This window comes from Neopelma chrysocephalum, unplaced genomic scaffold (genome assembly GCF_003984885.1).
Source record: "Neopelma chrysocephalum unplaced genomic scaffold, ASM398488v2 Primary Assembly neopelma1_68, whole genome shotgun sequence".
Lineage (NCBI taxonomy): Eukaryota > Metazoa > Chordata > Aves > Passeriformes > Pipridae > Neopelma > Neopelma chrysocephalum.
Window position 1 is genome coordinate 5,955,305 of NW_020897727.1, and position 27,694 is coordinate 5,982,998.

Consider the following 27,694-nt stretch of genomic DNA (forward strand, 5'->3'; position numbering starts at 1 on the left):
TCTTGCTGCAGGGAGGGGTTTGAGCACTGAGCATCATTCCCTTTGCAGAGCACGGAGGGGGGTCTCCCCTGCCTTCTGCTGCCCGTGTGTCACCAACCTGGGGCTGTGCCCGGCCCCAGCAGCGTCCTGGCACTGACTCTAATTCGAGATGCCAAGTCTGCTGAGCCCTTCAGCCCTCGCCTGGCCTCCTCCCCCCACTGCCACCAGCACCCGGCCATATGGATCCGCTAACTCGGGATGGCGCCTGTCGCCGGGAAGCGCCATCGGAGTGAAAGCCGCAAAATGAATCACTCTGAAGAGGGACATGTGTCTCCTGCCAGGGAGCGCAAGAAAAGGGGCCAAGTGAATGTAAGTGACATAAAAAATAAAGGGGACAGACAGGGCGAGAGGGAGAGGCGGGAGAGGGCTGGAGCGGTGCCTGGAGCCAGTGCTGGGCAGGGAGCACAGCCCGGGTGGGCGGCCGGACCCTCCAGGGGCTCTGGTTTCAAGGGCAGAAGAGCAACATCTCTGTCACAGAGCTGGGGACAGTGATGGGAAGAGACATGCAGGGAACACTCTGGGAGGGGGACAGGCATGGAAGTACATGGGGGGCTGAGTGCAACCCCCTGCCCTGCACCAGTGACACCCAGAGCAACATCTGGGGGATCTGCAAGGCCACAGCTGGGGGATGAAAGGATCTGCTGGGGTCATGAATGTCACTGCCAGAAGGATAAGGGACGAGCAGGCACTATGCAGCACGGTGAGCACCTCTCCTAAGAGGAAAGGCTGAGAGGCTTGGGATTGTTCAGCCTGGAAAAGAGGAGGCTTCAGGGTGACCTAATTGTGGCCTTCCAGTACCTGAAGTGAGCCAAGAGTTGGAGAGAGACTATTTACAAGGGCCTGGAGTAACAGGACAAGGAGGAATGGCTTCCCACTGACAAACGGTTAGATGGGATATTGGGAAGGAATTCTTCCCTGTCAGGGTGGTAAGGCCCTGGCACAGGTTGCCCCGAGAAGCTGTGGCTGCCCCATCCCTGGAAGTGTTCCAGGCCAGGTTGGAGCAACCTAGTGTAGTGGAAGGTGTCCCTGCCCATGGCAGGGGGTGGAACTGGATAGGCTTTAAGGTCTCTTCCCACCCAAACCATTCCATGATTCTACGATATGTCCCTGATGAGGACACTGCTGGCTCTGACCCTGCTTTCCCTGTGTCCCCCACTGTTCATCTCCCTGTGGCATCTTACCTGGCCCAGTCCTTCAGGTCCTTCACTGAGAGCATCTCACCCTTGCGCAGCTGCACGACAGCGCTGACCCGCTGCCCCCACACCATGTCCGGGGGCCCGATCACAGCCACGTCTGCGGGGAGAGCAGGAGCTGGAGTGAGAAACCTGAGCAGCTTCTGGGGTCCAGGTGGGTAGAAGGGGGGTTCAGGTGTCAGCAGCAGCAGTGTGTGGGGAGGAAAATGCCACAGGATGTCAGCACAGGAAAACACCGTGGACCTTTGTGCTGACACAACAACAGAGCTTTTTACCACGGAAAAGGCAGGAAGCCCCATGGCTTGAGCAATTTAGAGTCAACAGGGAGGAAGATGAGGTACAGAGTGGTGTGGAGCTGGGGGTGCCTTCCCTCCCCTCGTACAGGGTCACGCACGAGGGCAGGATAGATCTAATTATAGTCTCATTTCCAAAATCAGATGGGAGCTGCTGCTGACTCAGCACATGGCCACGGGCTTCGACCCTGGGAGAGAAGTAACAGTGGGATTTAGACACTTTGCTCAGACCAGCCTCACCTGTGGGAGGGCTGTGAGTGAGCTCCAGGCAGGAGCCCTTGGGAGTTTCATGCACCCACTGATCCAGGGCTGCATTCCCACGCTCCATCCTTCCCAGCATGGCACAGGGATAGGGCAGAGCAGTACCTGTGATGTGGGGGTGCGCGAGCAGGTGACGCTCCACCTCCAGGGCGCTGATTTTAAAACCTCCGTTTTTGATGATGTCCACTGAGGTGCGGCCCCTGATCCAGTACACGCCATCCTTGTACACTGCTGTGTCTCCTGGAAAGAAAACCTCTCCTTGCTCCACTCCTTCCCTCTGGCTCCTTTTGTCCAGCCCCTCAGAATGCCACTTTGCAGCATTCCCAGCCTAGATACCATAAAATGTGCCAGCAGTGGTGCAGTTTTCCAAACCTTATTTCCAGCTCACCTCTGGCACGCTTCAGAGTTTACACGTGGTGCTGCAAAGACAGTAAATGCCCAGAGATTTACAGTGTCAGAGCAATGAAGCATCAGGATCAGACCTGAAATCCAGGCTGCTCCCCAAAAGAGCTGTGTCCCTGCTCATCTGGCACATGCCAAAATGCTGAGCAGCTCAGCTGAGCCAGGGAATGATTAATTGTTCCTGTATTTGCCTGCCCCTTGGCACTGTGTGGATGATGAAAGCTGTCTGGAATATTTTGAAGTTGAGGGAGAGTTTGAAACTGGGGCTCTCGCAGTGGGAAGGAACTTATGGCTGCTGGGATGAACTGCCTCCTGCACCCGGACTGCTGTGGTGTGTGACTGACAGAGGATGGGAGAGGGAACATTAATTAAATGGTGGCACTGGGAGAGCAGAGAGCTGCGAGCTTTCAGCCAGGAGATCAGGAGCTGCTTATTCACACAGAAAAGATGGGGAGAGGAGAGGGAATTCTGCCCTGGATCAGTGACATGCAGTTCCCATGTTGCTCTTTGGGATCTAAGTACAGGAAAACGGCCCCATTTGCATTTTCTCTGCTCTGATGGGGTGAATGATCCCTGGGACAGGGACATGGTTGAGTCTCTGAGACAGACCTGGATGGGGGAAGTTTTCTCTGCTCCAGGATGTCCTGATGTGAAAGCCAAAGGGCCCTGTGCCTGCCTGGATGACTTGCTTCTCTTATCTCTCCTTACACTGAGAAAGGATGGGATTCTTATCCCTGTGTGTCCTTGAGTCTGTGGGGAGGTGTCAGCCACACTGGTCTCTCTGGAGCCTGTTTGCAAAGCAAACTTCCAGGGCAGAGCCTGTCACTGGGACCTTGTGTCTGCTCCACTCCTGTGCAGCCACCCCATTTCCCCAGGAGGAGCACAGGCAGGATCTGTTCACACTTGCCCATGGAGCCATGTCCCACGCATAAAAATGTTACTGCCAACTGCAAAATGTCCTTTTTGGAGGAGATGTGCTCCCTAACCTCTCCTCTTCCAGATGGTCTCCATACAACAAGGGAGAGGAGGAAGAATCCTCGCTGCTCCCCTTCCATCCCCTGTGCTCCCCACACAGATCCCTCCATCCTGTTGGCAGCACATCGTGGTGGGGGAATGAGCCACATTATTATTGTAACTATTGTGAGCTTCTGGGACGAGCTCTGTAATTCCCCTGCCTCTTCCTTTCCGCCTCCTCCCTCCTGTGAGCCCAGTGCCAGGGCCTGGCTGTCACTTCCCGCACTGACAGGCCGGAGCACGCTCCAGGGGACCACCATCCACGAGGACAGCCACATTACCCTCTGCCCTGCACCATCTGCTCCCAGCCCAGCACATCAGGCAGCCTGTGCAGTGGCACATCCAGCATTCTCTGCTTCCCAGGCCAGCGGGAAATTCCCAGGCTGAGGAGACCTGTTAAAACACTGCTGACTTTGCTTAAAGGCTCTTCCCCACATGCTGCAGGTAAACAGTCTGAGAGTCACTTCCAAACCTGGCACTGCCCCAAGGGCCCACAGCAGAAGCTGTGTCCATCTTCTGGGGGGTCCTGATGTGAGCTCCTGTGCCCCACAAGCCCACCCAGCCTCTGCGAGCAGCCCTGCTGCTGGTGTTGTGCTCCATCCATCCCAGCTGCTCCAGCTTTTCCTGCTCCATCAGGTTGCTGCATCCTACAGGATGCAGACCATGGTGCCCTTGCCCAGCATGGTCAACAGAGGTGACGAGGGGATTCTGAGCAGGGAATGGAGCTCTCTGCCCATGAGATAACACCACTTTCCCAACCACATTCCTGCCTATCTTCCTTTCCTGCTGGCTTCCAGGTGTCTCCAGGGAGTACCCAGTGCACCAGCGCAGGGATGGGAGGGATGCGATGGACAGAGTTCACCCAACAGTGGGATCTGCACCTGTGTGATCCTGCTCCTGCCCATCCTCTGGAGCTCCCAGTCCTGCTCTGGTTTCAGCAAGACTGATGTTGGGCATCAGCTGGGGGATGCTGGACTCCAGTAATGCCTCACTCCCTCTCCATGCTCAGCCTTTCCCTCCTCCGCCCTCCAGTACAGGGATCACCACAGCACACAAGAGCAGGGTCAGGACACCATGCCCGTGCTCAGATTCCTCCCGCAGCTTGGAGCCACAACCAGCACCTCCCTCCTCGCAGCCAGCTGTGCAGGGAAGGGAATTTTGGCTGATGAGAAGATGACAGTGTCTGACACCCCACCTCTGCCTGCCTGGGCCACCTCCAACTGGCTCCTTTCATCCCACAAAGCCGCCGGCAGCAGAACTCCGGGGCAAGTGGCTCCATGTCAGAGCTGCATCAAGGCCGTGGGATTATTGTTTCCCTGACAGCAGCCGTCACTGCTACCTTTGGATCTGTTTCAAGATGCTCAGTGGGCATCTGTTCTGTGAAATGTTAAAGGCTCTGCTGAGCTGCATATTGAACAGGCTGCCCTTTGCTGGAGTTTCAGGCAATTATATATATATTTCTATATATAAAATCATAGAATCATGGAATGGTTTGGGTTGAAAGAGACCTTAAGCTCATCTCGTCCCACCCCCCTGCCATGGGCAGGGACACCTTCCACTAGCCCAGGTTGCTCCAAGCCCCTCCCAACCTGGCCTTGGACACTTCCAGGGATGGGGCAGCCACAGCTTCTCTGGGCAGCCTGTGCCAGGGCCAACCATCCACACAGGGAGATGCAGAAGGAGACACATGCAATGGAGACCAACATTTCCCAAGTCAAACCGCAAAGATTTCTGCAATGAGGTTCTTCAAGTTGCAAAATCCTCCTTCCAAGGACAAAAGGGCCCTTGTGACTGCCATGATGGGCTGTATTTTGAGCACCTCCTTCAGAGAGTGGAGAGAATTACTGGTGACCAACACGCTGCCAGAGCCACTTCACAGGATGGAAGAGAAAACAAGAGCCTCTTTGCTCCTTGAGCTGAACTACAGGATCAAACCCTCCCTAGAGCTCCTGTGCCAACACCCTCGCCCATGGGGCAGCTTGTTCCTGGCAAACACAGCACAATTCCCACATCAAAGGTGTCCTGAGCAAATATTTGAACCATCTATTAACCAAAAGAACACTTTGGCTGGAGAAGTGAAATGTTGAGTGGCTCCAGAGAGCTCTGAGATAGCTGAAATATGCATTAAAAAAAAGACTTTTCAGGTAAATCATGAGGAACAGTGATTTCAGCCCGGTCTAGATGGAGATCCTGGAATGTCTTAGGATCTGCTGGAAAAACTAAATGAACAGGAGTAGTGTTGCCCTTGACATGGGTCTGGCACATTAATCCAAGACCTCAGCACTACACATGGTTGCTGAGGAGAGGTTGGCACCCCAGGAGGAGCCCATCCCAGGCACACTGTCCCTGCTCCCCAGGGACAGATGTCACTCAGAAACCTGGAAGACTGTTTGGTAACACGTGTCACCAGCTTTGTGGCAGTGACAGTGTGGCAGCGACGTGCGAGCCGAGATCTGGCGCACGGAGCTGACCCGGGAGCAACGCGGCACCGCGCTGATCTGCAAACTGTCACACAGCCTTTCCTGGCTTCTGGGAGGTGTTTCCCCATCCCACATTGTTTATACACCTATTCCTTTGTGTTTGGAGCTCCCAGAAGGGACGTGGCAGGTGTTTCCCAGGCAGCTCCACCCCAGCAGATGGGAGGCAGGACAGTGTGGACACCTGAGGATCCGCGCTCCAAGGTTTGCAAACCAAAGCCACATAGTCCAACACCTTGAGCAGAGCCCGGCCCAGGAGCATCAATCCCAGTGGATTTGGCTGTTTGCAGCTGCAGTGTGACAGACTCCCTCAGGACCTTCCCGGCTGTGTTGCTGGGCAGAGCCAGCACCAGGAACACTCAGCACAGCAGCTTGTGTGTGCCATCAGCGGCAGGGAAAAGCAGCAGGAAAGAGATGCCAGTGCCATGGATTTGGGTCCAACCTCAGGCACAGCCTTTTGCTGGGTCTCACTCAGGCACTGGGAGCATGGTGAGGACAGTCTGGGCTCAGACCAGCACCAGCCATCACTTAAAAAATGAAGATAGAACCAGGGAGCGCATGAACACTGTGTTGGAAGAACAGAGGAGGCATTGGAAGCACACTGGGGGCATCGGATACAGCACCAGGTACAAATGTGGAGTCAGAGAGGAGAGCTTGGCTTTGTATGTTATCAAACCTCATCCAGCTGGAGGAAGGACCGGACTGCTGGGACACTCACAGCTCCCTCCCCAGAGGACACCCCACAGGATCTCTGGATGTCTCCCCACTCCTGTCATAACTCCAACAGACCAAGTACTGCACAGCAGAAAATACCAAGAAACAGCAAAACTCCCCTTTGAAAGGGAAATTAATTTGTTGATTATTTCACCCTCCTGCTCCAGAGGCTGTTAATGTTCTCCTCAGGAGCTCCAGGGGCCGGAGCGGCACCGGGGATGCTGGTGGGCTCTTCCCTGCCAGCAGCAGGATGTGGTTTGAGCACTTTCAAATATTAATTAGACCTTTTGCTGTTAATGAATCACTCCTGATTTTTGCAAAGTCTTGGCTTTCAATTACTCCATGCAGAGCTCAGCCCAGTTCTCCTCAGAGAGTGGGAATGGAGAGCAGAAATGTCTCACAGCCACTTTTCGAGGTGACTCTGACCTACAGGGACACAGAGGAGACCTGTATGGCAGCTCCTTTGGGGACGGTCACCCCATGCCACCCATAGACAGGGCAGGGGACAGCCAGCAGAGCTCCTTCAGATCACACAGTGCACCTTGCTCTTTTGGGAGCCTTTAAGGTTATTTTTCCCCAAACCCCAGGAGAATTCCCTGCTGTCAGCTGTTCTCCTGCCATGATGATCCCTCATTTCCACAGAGAAGAGCTGGAGCAAGGTGCTCACTCTCCTGCATTCCTCTGCACCTGAAATTGCTCACCAAGCCAGTGTGTCAGGGAAACTGTGTCAGGGGGACCAGCAGGCTCCCAGCTGGAAAACCCCTGGGAAGCTTGAAGGGAGGCAGTCAGAATAATCACTCTTTGCCCTTCTCTGGTGCCTTTCAGCCAAGGATCTCCAAGCACACTGATCCAGAGGCTAATTAGGCAGAAATGGGAACAGCTGGCAGGATGCGAACGGCCTCAGTGGGATGAGAAGTGGCCTTGCACACCACGGAGCAGTGGGCAGGAGGTTCTGCATCTCTGCTCTACCCTGGGATTAACTCCTGCCTGCCTCCTGCTTCCCTAAAATGGTTATTGATGCTCCTGGTCCATCCCAGGCTGAAGCAGAGCTCACCCTCTGGCAAAGAGACACACCTCAGTGATTAAAATGATTTATTTTTCAGGCAGGATTGCTCCAACAGCCTGGGCAGGTGATGAAAAGCCTGAGCCCTGATACTGATCCTCACCACTTCGGAGAGCAGAGCCAAAATCTGGGAGCTCCAACCCCATTTGCCTGGTGAGGGTTTTTTGGGAGTGAGTCTCCAACCTCAGCTGGATTGGGGCACACAGGGGCCCAGTCGGGGCTTGTGATGGTCACTCTGACCACTCAAAGGCAGCTGTGGGACCACAGCTGGCAGGCAGGTCCTCATCCATCCTCCTGAGGATCAGGTCCAGGAGCAGACCCTAGAAATGCTCCTTGCCAAGCTTTGGAATCCCCCTGCAGCCATTAGCTCCATGTGCCCATCACGTCTCTCAAGTGCTTTCAAGTTTCCCTGCTCTTTCCAGGGCAGTTCAGCGTCTCACCACTCTCCTAAATCCATAGAAACTATTTTTTGCAGGTAACACAGACACAGTGGGGCTGGGAAGCTGCTGAGTGTGGCTCAGCAGTGACATTCCTGCGGTCACTCTGCCTCTCTTCCCATCCCTGTGCAGCACAAGCTCCCTGTGCAGCTCCCAACCCAAGCCCAACGCTCAAAGAAATGGTTTCTTCCCATTCCCAGAGGCTCCTCTGCTGGAGAAAAGCCATGTGGGGTGGATAAATGATTATAAAGTGCTAAAGGCTGTTCATAGGAATTAGATAATCCGTCCCCTCTGTGGCCAAGTGCCGACCGGGATGGGCTGAGGGATGGGCAGCTGAGCGATGCGTCTCCGTTACGGTTTTCAGCCTTTCCCTCCCCCCATGCCATGAAACTGCATCCATAGATCCCCCATCTGCTCACATACATCACACACTTCACTCCAGTTTATTAGCTGGAATAAATCATAAATATTTCATTATATATCAACGACGCTCGACTCCGGGAAGGCGCAATCCATCACCTCGACATTCCTTGCGACCCGCTGCCATGCAATAAGCTTTCCAGTCTATTAAACAAGATTGATACAGTGTGCTGGGATGGACTAGGGGAATTTATTTATGGAGCATTGGGAGAGGGAGGGCACTGAACGTGTGGTGCCACACAGGCAAATCGGGCCTGCTCCCATTAGCCCTGGGGCAGCCCAACCACAAAGCCCTGGAGCTGCAGGAGACTGAGTCCTCCTCTGAGCGTGCTGTGGGAATGTACTGCCAATAGAAGACAGGGAATCAGGGAATTGTTTAGGTTGGAAAAGACCCTTAAGACCGAGTCCAACCATTACCTCAGCACTGCCAAGGCCACCAATGAACCATGTCCCCAAGTGTCACATCCACATGGCTTTTAAATCCCTCCAGGGATGGGGACTCCACCACTACACTGGGTAACCTGTGCCAGGGTTGGACAACCCTTTCGGTGAAGAAATTTTCCCAATGTTCCAACCTAAACCTTCCCTGCTGCAACTTTAGGTCATTTTCTCTTGTTCTGTTGCCTGTCCCTTGGGAGAAAAGATAGGAGTAGATGCTGCAGCAAAGCAGAGCCCAGCTGAAGCTGCATGCTGGCTCCAACACGGACCTTCCAGACTGTTCTCATCACTCACCATCACTAAGAGTAACTCTCTGGTTGAAAACTGGGCTTTCAACCACTGAGGAGTTACCAGCACCTGATGGACACTTGTGAAGATGCAACACAGCAATCCAGAGTCTCTCCTGCACTGCTGGGATTGATTGGAGGCATCCCTGCTCCTGAGGGGGATTGACACCTCCTCAGCAGCGATGATGTATGTGTACATATCTATTTAATGAAATGCTAAATGATAGGCTGAATAACAGCCCAACTTTACCTTGATTTATTGCATGGAAGTGAGGAATGTTTGTCCCTGCTCTCAGCCATCTTGGCTATGAGCAGAGGTCACGAGCACTAATTGTAGCTAATTAACAGTAATTAGACTTGTGGAAGTCTGGATTTTGGCTCCTTGTGCTGGCACATGTCCCAGCTCCCACGGGTCACCTGCCCAAAGACTCCTTTCCTCTTCCCCTTCACCCCCATCCACTTCAGCACTTCAGCACCCACATTCCCTGAAACTAGGCTGCAATCCCAGCCTTGCTTCCCACTTCCTTCCCCACTGCTGCTTTGTGTCCCTAAATGCTTCGGCAGGGAAAGGCGGCAGGAAAACCCTGCGGTCCTCCAGCAGCCCCTCAGCACCAAAGTTAATTATAGAATCATGGAATATCCTAAGTCGAAAGGGCTCCACAAAGATCGAGTCCAACTCCTGATCAGGGAGTTAGCTCCTCACTGGAGCCAACCTCTGATTTTATCCTTTCTGCAGGTTATTGGATCCTCTGTGAGTTACAAGGGGACCTGAGAAAGTTCCTGTTAATCCCAATCCATCTGAAATCTTGAGCTCCTGCTAGTTCACACCTTTTCCATCCTGCACAGATGATGACAGTGAGACCTGTCAGGCTCCCAAGGTCCAACTTGCTGCTGCCTTTGGAGTGTCACAGCCATGGAGAGGCTCTTGTGGGGCTTCTCAAGTCCACCTACCCTCACCTGGTCACTTGGACCAGCAAATGCCTTCCCTGGGCTCATGGAAGGCACTGCCCAAAAATAATGGGGCTGCTGCAAGGCCCTGCTCCCGCTGTGGTGCTCCGAGGGCTCTGTGTGTGCCGTGATCATTAATAAAGCATCAAAGGCTCCTGAGGGGGAGACTTTGAAACTTCCTCAAAAAAACACATGTATATTAATACCACACCAATTATTCATAAGGAAATCATCTCCCCAGCAGCTCCCAGGGCTGCTGCTCAACCCGTGGGTCCAGGACAAAGCCCTTCCCCACGTCCCAGCCCTGCCCAGCAGAGCCACTGGCACCGGGAGAAGGGCTGGCACCACACTCCTCGATCCAGCTGCTATCCTGGCACCGGCAGCTCTTGCTGGCAGCAGCACTACAATCCTCTGCCAAAATCCTCCAGTGGGGCCTGGGAGTGGGAGGGAGGAGAGGGTTCAGCAGCTGCACCCTGAGATATGTCCCTGAGCTTGGAACTGGCAGGTGAGCTCAGCACGGAGCTGCTGCTCTGCATGCAGGTTCCATCTGGGGTCCACAACACAAGGACGTGGAGCTGTTGGAGTGAGTCCAGAGGAGACCACGGATATGCTGTGAGGGCTGCAGATCCTCTGCACTGGAGACAGGCTGAGAGAACTGGGGGTGTTCACCTGGAGAAGAGACCCTAGAGCCCCTTCCGGTATCTAAAGGGGCTCCAAGAGAGCTGGAGAGGGACTTTGGACAAGGGCCTGGAGGGACAGAACAAGGGGGAATGGCTTCCCACTGAAAATGGGGATATTTGGGTGGGATTTTGGGAAGAAATTCCTCCCTGAGAGGGTGGTGAAGGGCTGGAATGGAATTCCCAGAGCAACTGTGGCTGCCTCGTCCCTGAAAGTGTTCAAGGCCAGGTTGGATGGGGCTTGGAGCAACCTGGTCTAGTGGAAGGTGTCCCTGCCCATGGTAGGGGATGGAACGAGATGAGCTTTAAAGTCCCTTTGAACCCAAACTATTCTGAGATTTTATGAAGCCCCATCCCAGAGTCTCCTCCAGGTCCAGAGCAAGCTCTGCCTCACTCTCCTGGAAGGGAAGAGCCCTTCCTGCTCTGACCTGGAGAACTCCTGCTCTCCTGACATGGGCTGTAAAGGAATCAAAGATGGAGGATCCAGAGTCAGGGTTATCCTGAGGACGGCACTGGCTGCTCCCACGCCTCCCCCAAAACAACAATCGGTGTCTGCAATCGGTGGCTGTCACACTTTGCAGGCCACTGGCCACCGAGGCAGAGCAAGATTTTGCTGCTGTTACAGATTTCCCCCCGCGTGAAATCTGGAGGTAATTTAATGGCTCACGAGAAAGGAAATAAATCTATTAGAAGGGAATCGCTGTTTGTTTACGCACCTTGCCACGAACAGCCCCGGGAGCGGCGGCGGCAGCAGGTGGATGTGCAGCACCATTTATTTACATAATAAAATTGCCAAGTAGATTTGTAGCTCAGGGGCATCCTCGGCTCTCCCTGTGCTCCATGATTCCCATCAGCACTAATGCACGTGCTGTGTGCTCAGCAAGGGGGGGACAAACCCTCCAATTGCCCTCGTGACTGCTGCTAAGGGATGGAGGGATGCAGATGCCTCCGTGTGTTGGGTCCTTGCTCTGGATTTGTGCAGGGAGGGGGAATTGCACCATGCTTTGCAGTCCTTTCCACCTATCCATATGAATCTGAATCAGGGGAGGGTTAGGATGGAGATCAGAAAAATGTTCTTCCCCCAGGGGGTGGTCGGGCACTGACCAGGCTCCCCAGGGCAGTGGTCACGGCCCCAAGGCTGCCAGAGCTCAAGGAGTATTTGAACAGCGCTCTCAGGGCCATGGTGGGTGTCCTGTGCAGGGCCAGGAGTTGGACTGGATGATCCATGTGGGTTCCCTTCAACTCAGGAGATTCCTGATTGATCTGTGAGAGGCACTGGGTTTGCTGAGAGCTGCCTGCTCCCAGGAGAAAAGGGTTAAACAACTGACTCCCCACTCTCAAAACTTCTCCAGAGAGCCCTGGAGCATCCAGCATGAGGAAAAAAGAAAATCAGAATAAAAAAAGTGCCCCAGCCTGGAATGAATTCCTGTCATGTTCTGTAACAGGGAACTTTGTATTCCAGAGGCAGCAGCGCTGAGCCTGCTGTCAGAGCCACGCTGGGAGAAAGGGCAAAACCCTGCCGAGATGAAAGAATGGGAAGCACTGGAACAGCCTCCCCTGGCATTTACACCTGGAAAAAAAAAATCACTCAAGGGCATCTCACAAAGAGTTGTGCTAATAAGGCACTGCTCCCCATGCTGGGTGGCTGCACCGGCAGAGCAGGAGATGGAGGGGTGCCAGGAATGCTGGCAGCATCTCCAGGTACCTGGGACGTGAAAGCAGCAGGTAAGACAAGTGTAATTCAAGCCAGTAACCCTGAGCTGTGCTCTCCCCCGCTCTCCTTCCAGCCAGGGGACAGGGGGATTGGAGACCTGCCGCTGGGCAGCCCACGAGTGCACCTACCCCTTGTCTTGGCTGATCTATCACTGATTCCTTCCCCTCATATGTATTTTCCAAAGGTTCCTCAAATTTATTGCACCTCTCAGGCAGGGTGAGAAGTCACAGTGATGCTCGCTGACCATCTTGGCTTGTCTGCACATTGTATTTCCATTGCCATCCAAATTCCCCCTCCACAACCCTGATCTGGCCACTGTGAGTGGGTTCATTCCACCACACGAAACCTTTCCCTGCTCCCAAGAGGACTTTTCTCCTCCAAGCACAGGGAAGAAGGCAAGACAGCATTTAGGCATTGCCCTTCTGTGTCACTGATATGCACCATGACTGCACACAGAACCCCCCCGAGGGTGCAAAGGGCTGGTGTGAGGTTGGTGTAACGCTGGTGTAGGGCTGGCAGGGTGCTGACACCTTCAACCCCACTGATGAACAGAGACAGCAGCGTCAGTTTCACCTGCAGACACTTCAGGGTGCTTGGAAAGCCCCACCCACTGCAACCCCTCCACATCCCACCCCTTCTACCACCCACTGCAAGTCAGGCTTCCCAGCACGTCCCACTGGGCAGCAGGTGTTGGCTACCAAATACAAAGGCCCATATCTATTGTTTTGGGCCTCAAGGGTTGCTGCAGATGGTCCCTGCTCCAGCCTTGGCATTGGACACCTTTATGTGACATATGCCAGCAAAGTCCTCGGTGCTGGTGTCCAGCCAGGAGAGGACAGCACCAAATGGAAACTCAGCCTTGGCCAAGTCTGGCAGCACCCCACGTACTGCCTGCCCTTGGCAGAGGTGCTGCTCTTCAGCTTTATCTCATTTCTTCAGCTCAGTATGACCAGGAGCCTCTCCAAGCCCTGAGAGCTGAAGGATACGAGCAGATGAAGCCTCCCCTGGCTGCACGTCCCGCTCCAAGGGGGTCACACTGCTCTGATAGAAAACAGTGGATAAACCAGGCAAACCTTTGAAGGTTTCTGCAAACCAGGCAGCCAAGACTTTGTAGGTTCACTCCTCATTAGCAGGAGCTCATGGGTGACTGATATGACACAAGTAGGCTGAGCAGGAACCCCCCCTCTCCTCAGCCCGAATTACCGCAGATGGGTTTGCCCAGAGGAGCAGCCAGAAAAGAAAATGGGTAAGTAAAAATGAAAAACATTTCTTTTTTTTCCACATTAGCATTTAAATATTTATGGAAATCCCTGCAGACAACGAGATGAAAAAGAAAACTCAAAGAGTAATAAATAAGTCAATGCTCCAAGGTGTGGCTGCACAGCTGAACGCGGCTGGTGGAGCTTTGAAGAGTGTGGTAACCAAAAATAATAATGGTGGTAATAAAAATATTAGAGCAAACCCCTCTGCTCTCTGCAGACCCTGAGATTAGCTCAGCTGGTTATAGTATGGTACTAATAAGGCCAAGATTGTGGGTTTGAGCCCCACATGGGTCATTCACTTAAGAGCTAGACTTGGTGATCCTTGTGGGTCCCTTCCAACTCAGAACATTCTATGATTCTGTGACCACTGAGGGATCGATAACACCTTAGCTAAAGAGAGCTCTTGTCCATGCAGTGACCTGTCCCAGGCTCTGGTGAGACAAATGATTAAATAAAGCAGGATAATGATGGGAGAGTGTTGGCAGAGGCACTGGTGGGACGTGAGGACAGATTTCTACCTTAAATTGTTTGCCTGAATATACAGAAGCCAACACTTTTGCTCACAGTACAACAGCATTAGTCGTGAGTAAATATGTTCTCAATTGTCTTGAGTGAAACCCAGAGGGAAAAGTAAAGAGCTTCTCAAAGGCAGAGACGTTCAGCTCATCTTCAAGCACTAATACCAGCCCAGGACCCAACAAAACCTCAGCACATCTTGGATCATGCCTGATAAAAGTGATCCCTTGATCTCCTTCCTTCCAGGGAGGAAGGTCTATTTTCAACCAATTTCCTCCTGAGCTGGACACCTCTGGTCACCACCCAAGGAGGGACAGGCACCACCTTCTACTACACCAGGTTGCTCCAAGCCCTGTCCAACCTGGCCCTGGACACTTCCAGGGGTGGGGCAGCCACAGCTTCTCTGGGCAACCTGTGCCAGGGCCTCACCACCCTCACAGGGAAGAATTTCTTCCTAAATCCCTGGGATGCGATGGGAAGAACCACTCCCAGCAGTCAGGGGCTCATTCCAGCCTCTGCCTTCAGGCTGCGAGAGCAGCGCTGTCATAGCACAGCTTGAGAGGTGAAAGCAGAGTGAGAGGGAAGAGCCTGGATTTTGGAGGTGCAGGTGCCTGCTGTTCCCACCAGCTCTCAGCTGGGGAGCAATTGCTCCATGCCTCTGGAAATCAGACAGTGTAGCAGAGGCTCTCAAAGAAGTAAAGGGTTGGCATCCAAGATGTTTGATACGACAAGAGTAGAGCTTTGGAGAGTAAACAAATTCTGTGCCAAAAGCTGCTCTCACTTACAGCTACAAAAATCCCAAGTCACTCTGAACTGTTGAAAACATCAGCTTCACAAGCAGTCAAGGAAATGGAATCACAGATTTAGGGAATCATGGAATGGTTTGGGTTAGAAGGGACCTTAAAACTCATCTCATTCCACCGTCCCATGTCCTGATGACCCCAAGAATTCCAGCTGTTGGTCAAACCTGGAAATATTGAATACTCAAGGAGAAGGAATAAATACTGAGGCAGAAAGCAAAGTGTTCGAAGTGTGTAAGGAACATTTGGAGGCGATAAAGGCTGGTGTATTAGAAACCGTTCCACCTTTATATTTTTATTTCTAGAAACACCTCTTAAATGAGGGCTGGGTGGAGATGTGAGCCCAGCACACAGCTGGTCTGGCTTCTGCTCCTGCCCCATGGATATCCAGTTAGATATCCTTCCTACAGCAGCACATGGAGCTGTGTTTGGGGTCCACCTGGCATTTTTGGGGATGTTCTTTCACATCATTTATGGGAAGACGGGTCCAAGCTCTGAGCTGCTCACAAAGGAAGAGGTGAGTGCTACCATCCTGCCTCGCTCACGAGCTTACCTCTGACAGAGTCCACAAGAAGATCCTCCAGGGAGGAGCCCACGCTCCATCCGGCGGGATCACCACACCGGTAACTCACATCATTTCAACACATTACAATTAAGGAATCATTCCTTTAAAAATAGAATTTGCATTAGCTGGATTTGTGCCTAGGAAAGCCACTGCAAACAAACAGAAAACCTGCAGATTAGGATGCTAATTAGATGCATTTCTATTTATAATCTGCCTTGATCAGGCTCAAGTGTTTTCTCTTTCAGGTGTCTGTGCTCCACCCACGGATGTGAGCAATTTCCCTGGCAGGGAAACACCTGCTTGTCCCTGGGGACAGGCAAGTGCTGGGAAAGGCCTGTGCTGGAGGGATGGGGGTTCATCCTGCCCCTTCTCCTTGGGGAGCAGCCTCAGGAGAGGGATGGCTTGTGCCTGGCCAAGGATACCTGCCCAGGGCCTTTCCTACACCACATTTCTCTGTGCTGGAAAACAGCAGAAAGCTTTGCCTCTCCTATCAGAAGGGGTGGAATTCATGGAATTGTTCAAGTTGGGAAAGACTTTTAAGATTGCTGAGTCCAACCATCAGCCCAGCACCACCACCATGGTCACCACTAACCATGTCCCCATGTGCCACATCCACAAATTTTTAGCACACACACAGGGATAGTGACTCCACCACTACCCTGGGCAGCCTGTTCCAATGCTTTACACCCTTCCCATAAAGAAATTTTCCCAATATCCAACCTAAACTTCCCCTGGCACAGCTTGAGACCATTTCCTCTTATCCTGTCTGTTATTCCACCCTCCTGTCAGGGAGTTGTAGACAGTGAGGTCTCCACTGAGCCTCCTTTTCTTGAGGCTGAACACCCCCAGCTCCCTCAGTCACTGCTTGTGCTTCAGTCTTGCTGGGGGTTGGACTTGATGACCTTGAGAGGTCCTTTCCAACCCTAACTATTCTATGATTCTATGGAATCTCAAAGAGCCAGGCTGGGAGTGGCAAGGATTTGCAGCTGGTGGCAGTTGTGGACTGGAGATCTCTGTCTGAAGAGGATGGACAGACACCAAGAGGTCCCTGGAACCAATCTGAGTCACTGGGATCCTTCCCTTGACTGGGAATTCACAGCTGCAACAAGAGCATGTTCCATTTCTGGAGCAAACTGGGAATTCAGTGCTGAATGAGATGTTCCCAGCTAAGCCAGGGCTTGGCCTTGGTGCCTGTGTTTGTAGTAATACTGGAAAAACAACTTTTTTCTTTTAATCTTTTCCCTGGTTCTCCTTCTTTCACTGCAGAGCATCCAGAAGGAATAAAGAGACACAAGATCCACCCTGTTCTCCCCCTAAAGCCTCCAACAAAGGTATATAGGAAGTGTTTTGGGCCATAGGATTTATTATGGGATTCTGGGGTGTCTGTAACCTGTGTTAAAGGGTCCAGCAAAAATTCAGTGACAAACCAAGACTTAACAATGTGAAAAACAGCTACGAAGGTTGTGGGGTTTTTAAAATGCAGCTTAAAGAAAGAAACTTAAAAGATATGAGTCATCATTTCGAAATGTGCATCAAACAAGTTAAATAACTCTTACTTTCTTAACAACATATTAATCAAAGTGCATTGATTCTTGAACCAGATTCCACTCCCACCAAGCTCTCTATCTTCCCCATCCTGATGCATGCATTAAGAGAGTTTTATTCTGACAGATACAATATAGCAATCAATAAAATCTTATTATATGGAGCAGAGATACATGGATTTGTTGCAGGATTTATGCACTACTTTCATACCCAGTGCTATTTCATGTCTCAGCTTTAACCTGTAATTGAAAATAAATCTCCCTGAATACACCAGATTCTAATTTTCTGGATGTATGGGCAAATGTGAATGGAAGCTGGCCTTCCCTCGGGGAGAAAGCTGCTCTTGAATCCCATTGCTGCCCGGTGCACTCCACTGGACTGACAGATTCCTGTGGGGAAAACACCCTGTGCAGGCAGGAAAATATGTGGGAAAATAGGCAGTGCCTGGGCACAACACTCCCAAACCCTCTGTCCCCTTTCTCAAGCCTCCAGAGCCACTTGCTGCCTCCTGGGCAGGGATAATACAATGTGACAGTGCCACAGCCTGAGCTGCACTGGCATTGCAACGTTCAGATGGATGGATGAGTAAACATCAGGGAATGTGATGACCAGGGAGGCTGGTGCTTCTCTGCTTTCCTCCAGCTCACGGGGTTTGATTTTGCTCATAGAATCATGGAATGGTTTCGGTTGGAAGGGACCTTAAAGCTCATCCAGTTTCACCCCCTGCCATGGGCAGGGACACCTTCCACCACACCAGGTTGCTCCAAGCCCCGTCCAACCTGGCCTTGGACACTTCCAGGGATGGGGCAGCCACAGCTTCTCTGGGCAACCTGTGCCAGGGCCACACAATCCTCATCCTAAAAAGTTTCTTTCTTCCTTCTTTTCTTCCCTCCTTCCTGCTCAGCAGCACACAAGTGTGTTTGGAGGCTGCCTCTCACCTGGCAGGGCCGGCACAGCTGGGAGGGTCTGGCAGGGACAGGAGACAGACGGCCAGAGGCATCTTTCCTTTGGGCTCGTCTCGGTCTCCGAGGGCTTGGTGCCACTTGGATGTATGACAGCAGGTGGAAACCCAGCAGTCTCCCTGGAAATGGCTGGAGGGGACTTTGATCTAAGCAGCTCTGTCAACAGCATTAATACAATAAAAATAATCAAATTCACTCAGATGGAAATGAGAGATGGAGGGATCAGCAGACAGCAGTGCAAATCCCAGGGAATAAAGAGGGCAGAGCAACAGCACATCCCCTCTGCAACACCAGGAGTTCAGATGCTCTTCCAAGGAACCACAATCTTGAATTCATCAAAAACTCACTGCTTTTTTCCCCTTTTTTTCCCTTTCCTTTCCTAGCTGGAGGCACAAAGGGGGGGTTTTGCAGAGGGAGGGCTGCCCAACTTCCTGCACGGCGCACACACACGCAGAGGAAAAACAGGTCTGCAGTTGTTGCACTAAGCACCTGGTTTTCCCAAGATTTCCCTTGAAATGGAGTAGGGAGCTGCAGGAGCACACTGTGGGAGTGCTGGTGGCCAGACTCTGCATCGCTATTTTCTCCTCCTACCCTGGAGGGAGTGACCATCCTTAACATGAGGTTATTTTCCTGAGGAAGGCAGTTTAATGGGAGAAAAGAGGATTTTAATAAAGGAGCTGTCAGTCAGACAGGAAAATAACTGCTGTCATTAAGTGTTGGCTATTTTTTGTTTTGGATCCTCTACGTTCTGGAAAAAAGTTAACTCTGATCACACATCCAAAGGAGGGAATGAGCTCTGGTGACTCTTGGCTTTGTGTGTGTAACTGTGGGGATGGGTACTCAGGTAGAGCCTCAAAATGATTATACTCAGCACACTGGGAACCCCAAGATAAGAAGGATGGGGAGCCACTGGAGCAGGTCCAGAGGAGGCCATGGAGGTGTTCTGGGGGCTGGAGAACTTCTGCTGGGGAAACAGGCTGGGAGAGCTGGGTGTCCAGCCTGGAGAAGAGAAGGCTCCAGGGAGACCTTAGAGCCCCTTCCAGTGCCTAAAGGGGCTCCAAGAGAGCTAAGGAGAAACTTTGGACAAGGGCCTGGAGTGACAGGAAAAGGGGGAATGGCTTCCCACTGCCAGAGGGCAGGTTTAGATAATTCCATAATACTATGAAACTCCAGTTGTGGGGACTTGGCCACCACCTGCAATCACCCCATCATCTGCTTTAGGTGATCTGTAGGTCACTGGTGGGGACACACTCCAGAGTCTGGCATGAGCAGAATGCTGGTATGGATTCAGAAATGGCATTGTTGGGGTTCTGGGAGCGCCACGTGCTGGTGTTCAGACTCACCTTTAAATCACCTCTATGACCTGCAAGTGGCAGACACAGCAGGTTACAGCCTGTAAGTGGCCAGGATTCACCTCTTTTGGATCCTGACAGTATGGCTTTGGCTCCAAAGTCACCCACTCCTGCTTAATAGGGGTATTTCACCCTCCAGATCCAGTTGCTATGACAGGACACAACCTCTTTTATTCCCTGAAGTGGTTTTTTTACCACCACGGGGACATTTGCCAGCTCTGAGTGATCTCCAGAGGCTGCCAGTGCAGCAGGGGCGAGCAGGGAGAGGAAGGGGCAATAGGGTTCATTCACAGAACTGCTGGTTAAATGAGGCTTGGGAAAAAAACAGCCCCATCGACCCAATATCCACGAGAGAGACAGAGCAAGCGGTGAGGAGGGGAATGAAAGGAAAGAAAGGCAGAGTGGGGGACGGGATGGGGAGGGGAGTTCGAGCCTCCTGTCTGAGGGAGGGGGGACATCAGGGGGATCACCTGGACAGGTGGGGCTTGGCCAAGCACCCCCTGATCCACCCTGAACCCCCCCCTCCTGTCTCCACTCCCCTCCCTTATTTCCAGCCCTGAGCTTTGCTCAGTTAGCGAAAGGGTTAAGTTTAATTTATACTGATTTCTATTTAATATCATTCTCTCCCCGTAGGAGCCGGCAGCTGTGAGCTGATTGTAGTCCCTCATTATGCAGTCTGTATCACTAATGGCCTGTGACAAAGGCATGCCATCTTCCCGGCCTTACCCCCGAGAGCCAATTAAACACACATACTCCCTTCCTGTTTGCGGCGCATTACAATGAAATTAAACTGAATTTCAAAATCATTTTCTCCTAAAGACATCTCTTTGCAATAATTAATGCACGCTATTCCTTTGCAGCTGAAATATTCATCAGGAGTGTTGACTAAAAAAATTTTTAGAGCTGATTGCCCTGCACCCCGTGCGTCGGCTGATGGTGCTCCAGTCCCAGCCCGCGGTACCCGCCTGGCGTGGGGACTCGTGGTGACATGGTTGGCAGAGTGATCTCTGCTCTGGGAGAACAATTATAATAAATTACAGCTTCTTCAAGAACCATCAATAAATAAGGTTGCACAGAAGGCATCAGAAATCCAGCCTGACTCCTGACACAATGGCACTGCTAACACACAGAGGAGGTCAGAGCTGTGGGTATCACAGAATCAGAGAATCATAAAATCACTGAGGTTGAAAAAGACCTGCAAGACCATTGAGATCAACCTGTGACTAATCCCCACCTTGTCACCCAGCCCAAAGCACTGAGTGCCATGTCCAGTCCTTCCTTGGATGCCTCCAGGGATGGGGACTCCATCACCTCCCTGGGCAGCCCCTTCCAATGCCTGACTACCCTTTCCAGGAAGAAATTCCTCCTGAACCTCCCCTGGCACAACTTGAGGCCATTTCCTCTTGTCCTGTCACCTCCCACCTTGCTACAACCTCCTGTCAGGGAGTTGTTGTAGTTGGTAGTTAATGATTCTATGATCCTATGACACAGTCACCATGTAAATAAGCTAAATCCCACCCATTTGCAAAGTTTAATTCCCCAGAAAACATGAAGCAGTGGTATTTTATGCTTAGGAGCAAGGAACCCCAAACATCCCCCATTACTTGGCTGACTCACTTTGGCCAACACATGCAAAGCCCATTCCTGAGCCCAGCATTTGGAAGCACATCCAGCCTGCACTCCAGGCTGCCACCCCCAATTCCCAACCCCCTCCAGAAGCTGGGGAACCCTGTGGGCCAAACCAGAGCTGTTGTACCCCTCTCCCCTCTGCCAGGTGCTGTGGGAAGCCACCTCGTACCTGTTCTGAACCAGCCATCAGGTGTGAAGGCATCTGCAGTTTCTTTGGGTCGGTTCCAGTACTCCCGGAAGACAGTGGGTCCTTTCACGAGCAGCTCCCCTTCTTGTCCCTCCAGACCTGGCGTGACCTAGGACAGGCACACAGTGAGTGCATCTCTCCATCACTTGTCCCCCAGCACCACAGTTTGGGAAGCAGCGTGGTGGCTGAAACACAGGACCCACACCATGTGCTCTTCCAGCCTTTACCAGCCTCCACCACACCCTGCCCATTTGCAGGACCTCTTTCCTCAGGTGGAAGGGCTCAACCAGGTGCTTTTGATACTCCAAAGCACTAGAAAGAGACACCTGTGTCATATGAAAACAAGGACTGCTAACCTGCAGTCCAGGTAGGGCAATGCCTTCCAGCTGCTGGGAGAGAGCTCTCACATGCAAGTATAAAGGAAATAACCTTGGGAAACAGATGACCCCTTAAACACTTCCAGGGATAGGGCAGCCATAGCTTCTCTGGGCAACCTGTGCCAGGGCCTTGACACCTTCTCAGGGAAGAATTCCTTCCCAATTATCACATCTAACCCCGCCCTCTGGCACTGGGAAGCCATTCCCCCTTGTCCTGTCACTTCAAGCCCTTGTCCAAAGTCCCTCTCCAGCTCTCTTGGAGCCCCTTTAGGTATTGGAAGGGGCACTGGAGCCTTTTCTTCTCCAAGCTGAACAACCCCAGCTCTCATGTGCTCCCATGACATGCTCTCATGCCTGTGCCACCCTGCTCCCTGCTCTGTTGACAGACAAAACCCTTCACTTTCCAAAACTGTCAATCTAACAGTTATTTTTTTCCTGAGGAGGTGGCAGGAAACACCATCTGATTTGTGCTTGGAGACACACAGCTCTTTTTAGGTTCACTGGAAGGCAACGGTTGTAGCGACAACGTGATCCCCTGCAAACCTGTCCAGGCAGGTTTTCTATGGCAACAAAACAAATATCCTGCTGTTATGGAAACTGGGGAATTGCAGGAAGGTCACAGACTTGCCTGCCATGGCACCATGTCTCATCTCCTGCACATACATCACTTGGCAATTAGAAGGATGCAACAGGCCAAGGGAGCAGGAACTGGACAGGCACAAATGTCAGAGCACTTGTGGGACCGTGTTAAACTCAAACTTTTTGCAGGGAAGATCATGGAATCATGGAATGGTTTGGGTGGGAAATGACCTTAAAGCTCATCTTGTTCCATCCCCTACCATAGGCAGGGATGCCTTCCACTAGACCAGGTTGCTCCAAGCCCTGTCCAACCTGGCCTGGAACACTTCCAGGTATGGGGCAACCACAGCTTCTCTGGGCAACCCGTGCCAGCACCTTACCACCCTCACAGGGAACGATTTTTTCCCAATATCCCAATGTAAACCCACTCTCTGTCAGTTTAAAGCCATTACCATGGTGTGCAAAGCCACTCATGGGATGGAAGGCACTGTGGGATGTGCTTGCTCCATGTGTCTGTGGAGAACAGCTCAGTAACGGGAATTCTCTGCCACTTTCCGAGCCACTTTGCACTTGAGCTGCTGCAACACGGACAAGATACATCTGGGACCCCGAAAATCAGCAGTGCCAGAAACAGGGCCACAAGGGAAACAGTAATAGCAGCACTGGCGGATCAGGCAGTCCCAGGGCAGGGCAGGATCTGCGGCTCTCTGCAGCCTTTGATGGAAACAAAGCCTCCCTAATGGAAACGCTCAGAAAACTGCTTTTTAAGGCATAATATTTAAGTAATTTCTTCCTGATGTCCTGTCCTGGAGGATAGCGTGACATGAGGATCTCTGCACACACAACTTGGACTCCCAGAGCCCTGGCTGGGCATCAACTCCCTGCCTGGAAGATGCTGCAGGAAAGAAAGGTTGTTAATTCCAACGAGGAACTGAGTGACAGTAAAGTGAGGGTGGTGCTGGGTGAGTTCTCCCCAGAGGTTCTGAAAAAGGGAGCCTGAAGTCCAGACTATCCTTGAGCAGGACAGCACAGAAAAACCTGAGGGTCCAAGAGAGCCCAGGAGAAAAATCTGCACCTGCAGCAGCAAAAGGGACAAGGATGCACAGAGGGCACAAAAAGGGCACAAAGGGCTCAAGAAAGCGCACAAAGGGCATAACAGGCATGAAACCTCCATGGGCAAGCGTGGCAGGTGATGCAGAGGGACCAGCAAGGCTGGTTTCAGGGCTGGCAGAGGCTGTGTGGAATTTTATGATGCAGCTCTGTCTTCTCACTCTTTTCCTGCTGGTCCAGCTGTGGCATCACAAAACAAGCACTTCTCTGAGCAGCGTCCCAGTTTTTGGGCTACTTCCAATTCTCCCAAAAGGGCGGGGGAGGAGGTGACAGAGGTAAGAACCTGCGACCCTGAGCTTCACCTACAGATCCTGACACGCTTTGGCTTCTTCTTGGCAGCGCTGAACACAAGAACAGGTGGAAATTTGGCTGCTACAAAGCCCTTCAGCCCCATCCTACCCAGGCACCACACGGTGCCGGATACCTGCACAGCCGAGCTGCCCAAGGGACCAATCCTGCCCCATGTTTACCTGCACTCTGTGATGTATGCTATGAATCAAGCCTTGAACCAGCTCCAAATTTCTTGTCATATCAACTCAAATTTTGGCAGTGGCTCAACCCACATCTTATCTCGAGCAGAGCCCCTTGGCAGCAGGCACCTCCCTGTTGTGTAATTTAATGATGTTATGGCTGGCTTGCAAACAGTAAAACAGAAAGGCCGTGACGTTATCTTAATAGGATTTTGCTTGCTGAACTCGGAATGTCACTGGCACTGCTCCCCAGCGTGGCAGAGGGGACGCGAACCAGCTCACAAACAGCGTAAATTAAAATTCAAGGTTCAAGGCATTTATCTCCTACAACCCCTTGTGCCTGATCCTTGCTAAAACCCCACTAGCTGGCTCTGGGAGCGGGGTTGGAAACACACGGCTGGGGTGGTTGTTTCCTTTCTCCCTCAAATCTCGGCGGCTCCCGGTGTTGAGGCACCAGTTCAACGGCACAAGCAGCTGCTGGATGCATCAGATTTCTGATTGCACAGATCTCCCCCTCTCCCAGTGCCATATTTTAATGCATTCGAGCAACTTTAACACCCAGGCACAGTGTGGCCCTAGAGGTTGTTGTCTGAGAGCTTCCTGCTCTAAACCCAGCCAGAGAATAGAGCTGGCCCAGCCGGCACACGAGATAAGATTCCATTTTCCACGCATGAAAATAAAAGGTTGTAATAAATCCTTTGAAGAACTAAATCTGGGTGATTATAAAATGCATATTTTCCCCATTCCCATTTTATCTCTTTATTAGGAGGGCGGTTTGTAAAGAGCTGGGAATCCCCGCTTGGCAAACGGCCCTGGGATTTGTTCAAAGTGCCCATTTGTTTTCTTGCGGTCTCTGCCCCACATTCCTCCGGGAACTGCGGGAGAGGAGCTTGTAATGGACTTTAATGGAATTAGGGGCTTTTATGGAGGGAGGCTCAGAGCAGCGTGTCCTTCTCTGGGAAGCAGGGGAGGCACGGCAGATTCCTAAGCAGAAACATGTGGGAGACACAGTGAGAATGCTGGAAGGTGAGGTTTGTTGGGAAGGTAAGAACGCGTTATTGGGCTGACAACTGGGAGGAAGACAGACAGGCTTTTAGGAGAAAACTCAAATATCTTCAGGTTGCAAACAGCAGGTTTCAGGGGGCACATATAATTTCTACCAGATGCTTCCTTCCCCCTGCCCCTACAAATAATCACATTATCATGGAATGGGTTGGGTTGGAAGAGATCTTAAAGTTATTCTAGATCCAATTCCCCTGCTATGGGCAGGGACACCTTCTACTAGATCAGGTTGCTCCAAGCCCTGTCCAACCTGGTCTTGAACACTTCCAGGGATAGGGCAGCCACAGCTTCTCTGGACAACCTGTGCCAGGGCCTTGTCACCCTCACAGGGTAGAATTTCTTCCCAATATCCCATTTAACCCTGCCCTCTGGCACTGGGAAGCCATTCCCCCTTGTCCTGTCACTCCAGGCCCTTGTCCAAAGTCCCTCTCCTGCTCTCTTGGAGCCCCTTCAGGCACTGGAAGGGGCTCTCAGGTCTTCCCAGAGCCTTCTCTTCTCCCGGTGAACATCCCCAGCAGAGCAGAGGGATTCCAGCCCTTGGAGCATCTCCATGGCCTCCTCTGGACTTGCTCCAGCAGCTCCACGCCCTTCTGATGTTGGGCCCCAGAACTGGAGGCAGCACTGCAGGTGGGATTTCACCTGAGCAGGGCAGAGGGGCAGAGTCCCCCCCTCATCTGCTGCCCACGCTGCGGGATCAGCTGAGGGCAAGGAGGGGAGGTGGGTTTCTGGGTCCCACCACACACAGATGGCTCATGTTGAGCTTCTCTTCCACCAACGCCCCCAAATCCTTCTCCCCAGGGCTGCTCTCAATCCATTCCTTACCCAGCCTGTGTTTGTGCTTGGGTTTCCCTGATCCACATGCAGGGCCCTGCACTTGGCCTTGCTGAACTTCTTTCCTGGGTGAGCACCAAAGGCTGTGGTTCAGAGCATCATCTCTCAGAAGGGACCTTAAAAGGGACTTTGTGACTCCATGAAGGAAAAGCATTTAAACTTGGGAGGAAGGAAAATTTTCTGCAGCCCTGCCTCCTCTGCCACAGCCTGAATGCACTGCTCGGCTTGGAATTGCTTGGCATTTTTCCCCATCTTGTAAATAAATGATTACTGTGATCAAAATAATTAAGCAACTGAGCCCTTAAGTGACTAATAAAGACAATAATTTATATGTGTGAGGTTTATGGAAATGATGGAGTCCTTTTAGCAGTTCTCCCAGAGAAGTAACTTTTTTCTGGTGTTTGTTGGTTTTTTTTAACGTACTAGAGCACAGAAAATGATATAACAAAGTCTGAAGGACTGATCCAGCTCCCTTCTGTACTCCAGGGTTGGGCTGCAGAGCACGGATGCTCAACCATGCTCCCAACACACCACTGCTGGAGCTTACTTCCCACCAACACCTCCAGACACACCCCTGCCTCTCAAGAGACCTCTCACTCACCCCTTCAAGACTTTGGTGGCCCAGAGCCTTGTCCACTCTCTGGTCAGGGAGTTGGAGAGAGTGAGAAGGGTCCCCCCGAGTCTCCTTTTGTCCAGGGTAAACACAGCATTCAACAGTTCAGCCCCCACTGACCTGGAGGGAGCAGGGAAGCTCCAGGCTTTGCCCAGACACTGCTTTTCCAGACCAGGGGATCACGCCACCTCCAGAACTGGCATGGTGGGTACTGAGGGAGGTGAGGACATGCCCACCTGCCTCCTAAAAGGAAGCTGGAGACCAATAACCCACTTGACAGTGCCTTTTAATCACTGTCTCCCTGGGCCATATTGGAACGGATGTCCTAGGGCTGTAAGGTTTGCTAGAGCATTACCAAATTTCCAGGCAATCTGAACTCTCCTGCACATTCCTAATTAAAAATTCCCTGCTAAGTTGCATGTTTTTGTCATGGCATTATTGTTCCTCGGAGCTCCATGTCCTGCAGCATCCTGCACAAGCCTAGCAGGAGGTAATTTAGACACAGAACAATTTTCCTCCTGCTGGAAAAAGGCAGATTTCTGTTCCTTGGGGACACAGCACAGAGAGAGTAAGGAAAAAATAAACCCCCAACCTAAAAACCCCAAGCCCAGGCTGTAATCTATGAGGCCACATTTCACATCTGTTTTTGCAATGTTAACTTTTATAAAAGGGCTGGGAATAACACAATCCATTTACTTTTCATTTTGGAGGGTTATAAATTTAAAAGCAAGGCTGGTGCACAGTGGAGCTGGAACACTGAAACTTATTTTCAAACAACCCAACCCTTTACTTACAGCAAATGTTGCTCCACTGAAAACAAAAGTGATTGTCTATATTTTTAGGCAATACTGATTTTTGAAAGTTACAGAACTGATTAACTCCAGATGATCCCAAAAGCACCACAGAAAACAACCCAAGTTTGGGAAAGGTCAGTCCTCCCCGCAGTTGTTCCACAGACACAAAACTTCTTATCTATATTAGCACCATAAATTAAACGTGTAACACTATTCCAGAGATGCCAACAGCTCTCCCTGCTGCTGTTCTCATCCCTCTTGTTTGCAGGCTTCACCAGATAATAAACGAGGTGAGATGTCAGCACATCCTCCCTCTCCCCCCGCTTTCCTCATTAGGGGAAGGCTCCCGATGTGCCCTCATGACACCCGTGCTGAGTCTGTGCTCAGGGCAGGTAGAGGACCAGGGAACTATTTAATTAGTGGCCCACCTTCGTTTTGGTTTCCATCAGCCTCCCTTAAAACTGGAGGTTGTGAGGCTATGATGAGCTGGGACTGCCCCAGAACCTCTAATTGCTCCTTGTGCTGAGCCACCCCAGTGGCTGGTGCCTCCTCCCCTTGGCTGGAAGAACTCCAGAGAAGTTCTGGAAGACTGCCCACCTTTCTTCTGCCTCGAGTTCAGCATCTCCCCGCCACATCCAGGGCTCTCCCACAAACATCCCAAGT

General features: G+C 51.8%; 1 protein-coding gene across 2 annotated transcripts in view; it reads right to left on the minus strand.

The window, feature by feature from the left end:
- The window catches only part of ACSF3 (acyl-CoA synthetase family member 3), a 56,707-nt gene that overhangs the window by 1,027 nt on the left and 27,986 nt on the right, over positions 1-27,694 (minus strand). For both annotated transcript variants that reach the window (XM_027684959.1, XM_027684960.1), the window contains exons 7-9: positions 21,178-21,304; positions 1,892-2,026; positions 1,221-1,332 (exon numbers count right to left, since the gene is read on the minus strand). In XM_027684959.1, the coding sequence (XP_027540760.1) occupies positions 1,221-1,332; positions 1,892-2,026; positions 21,178-21,304 (374 nt within the window). The remainder of the gene's footprint in view (positions 1-1,220; positions 1,333-1,891; positions 2,027-21,177; positions 21,305-27,694) is intronic.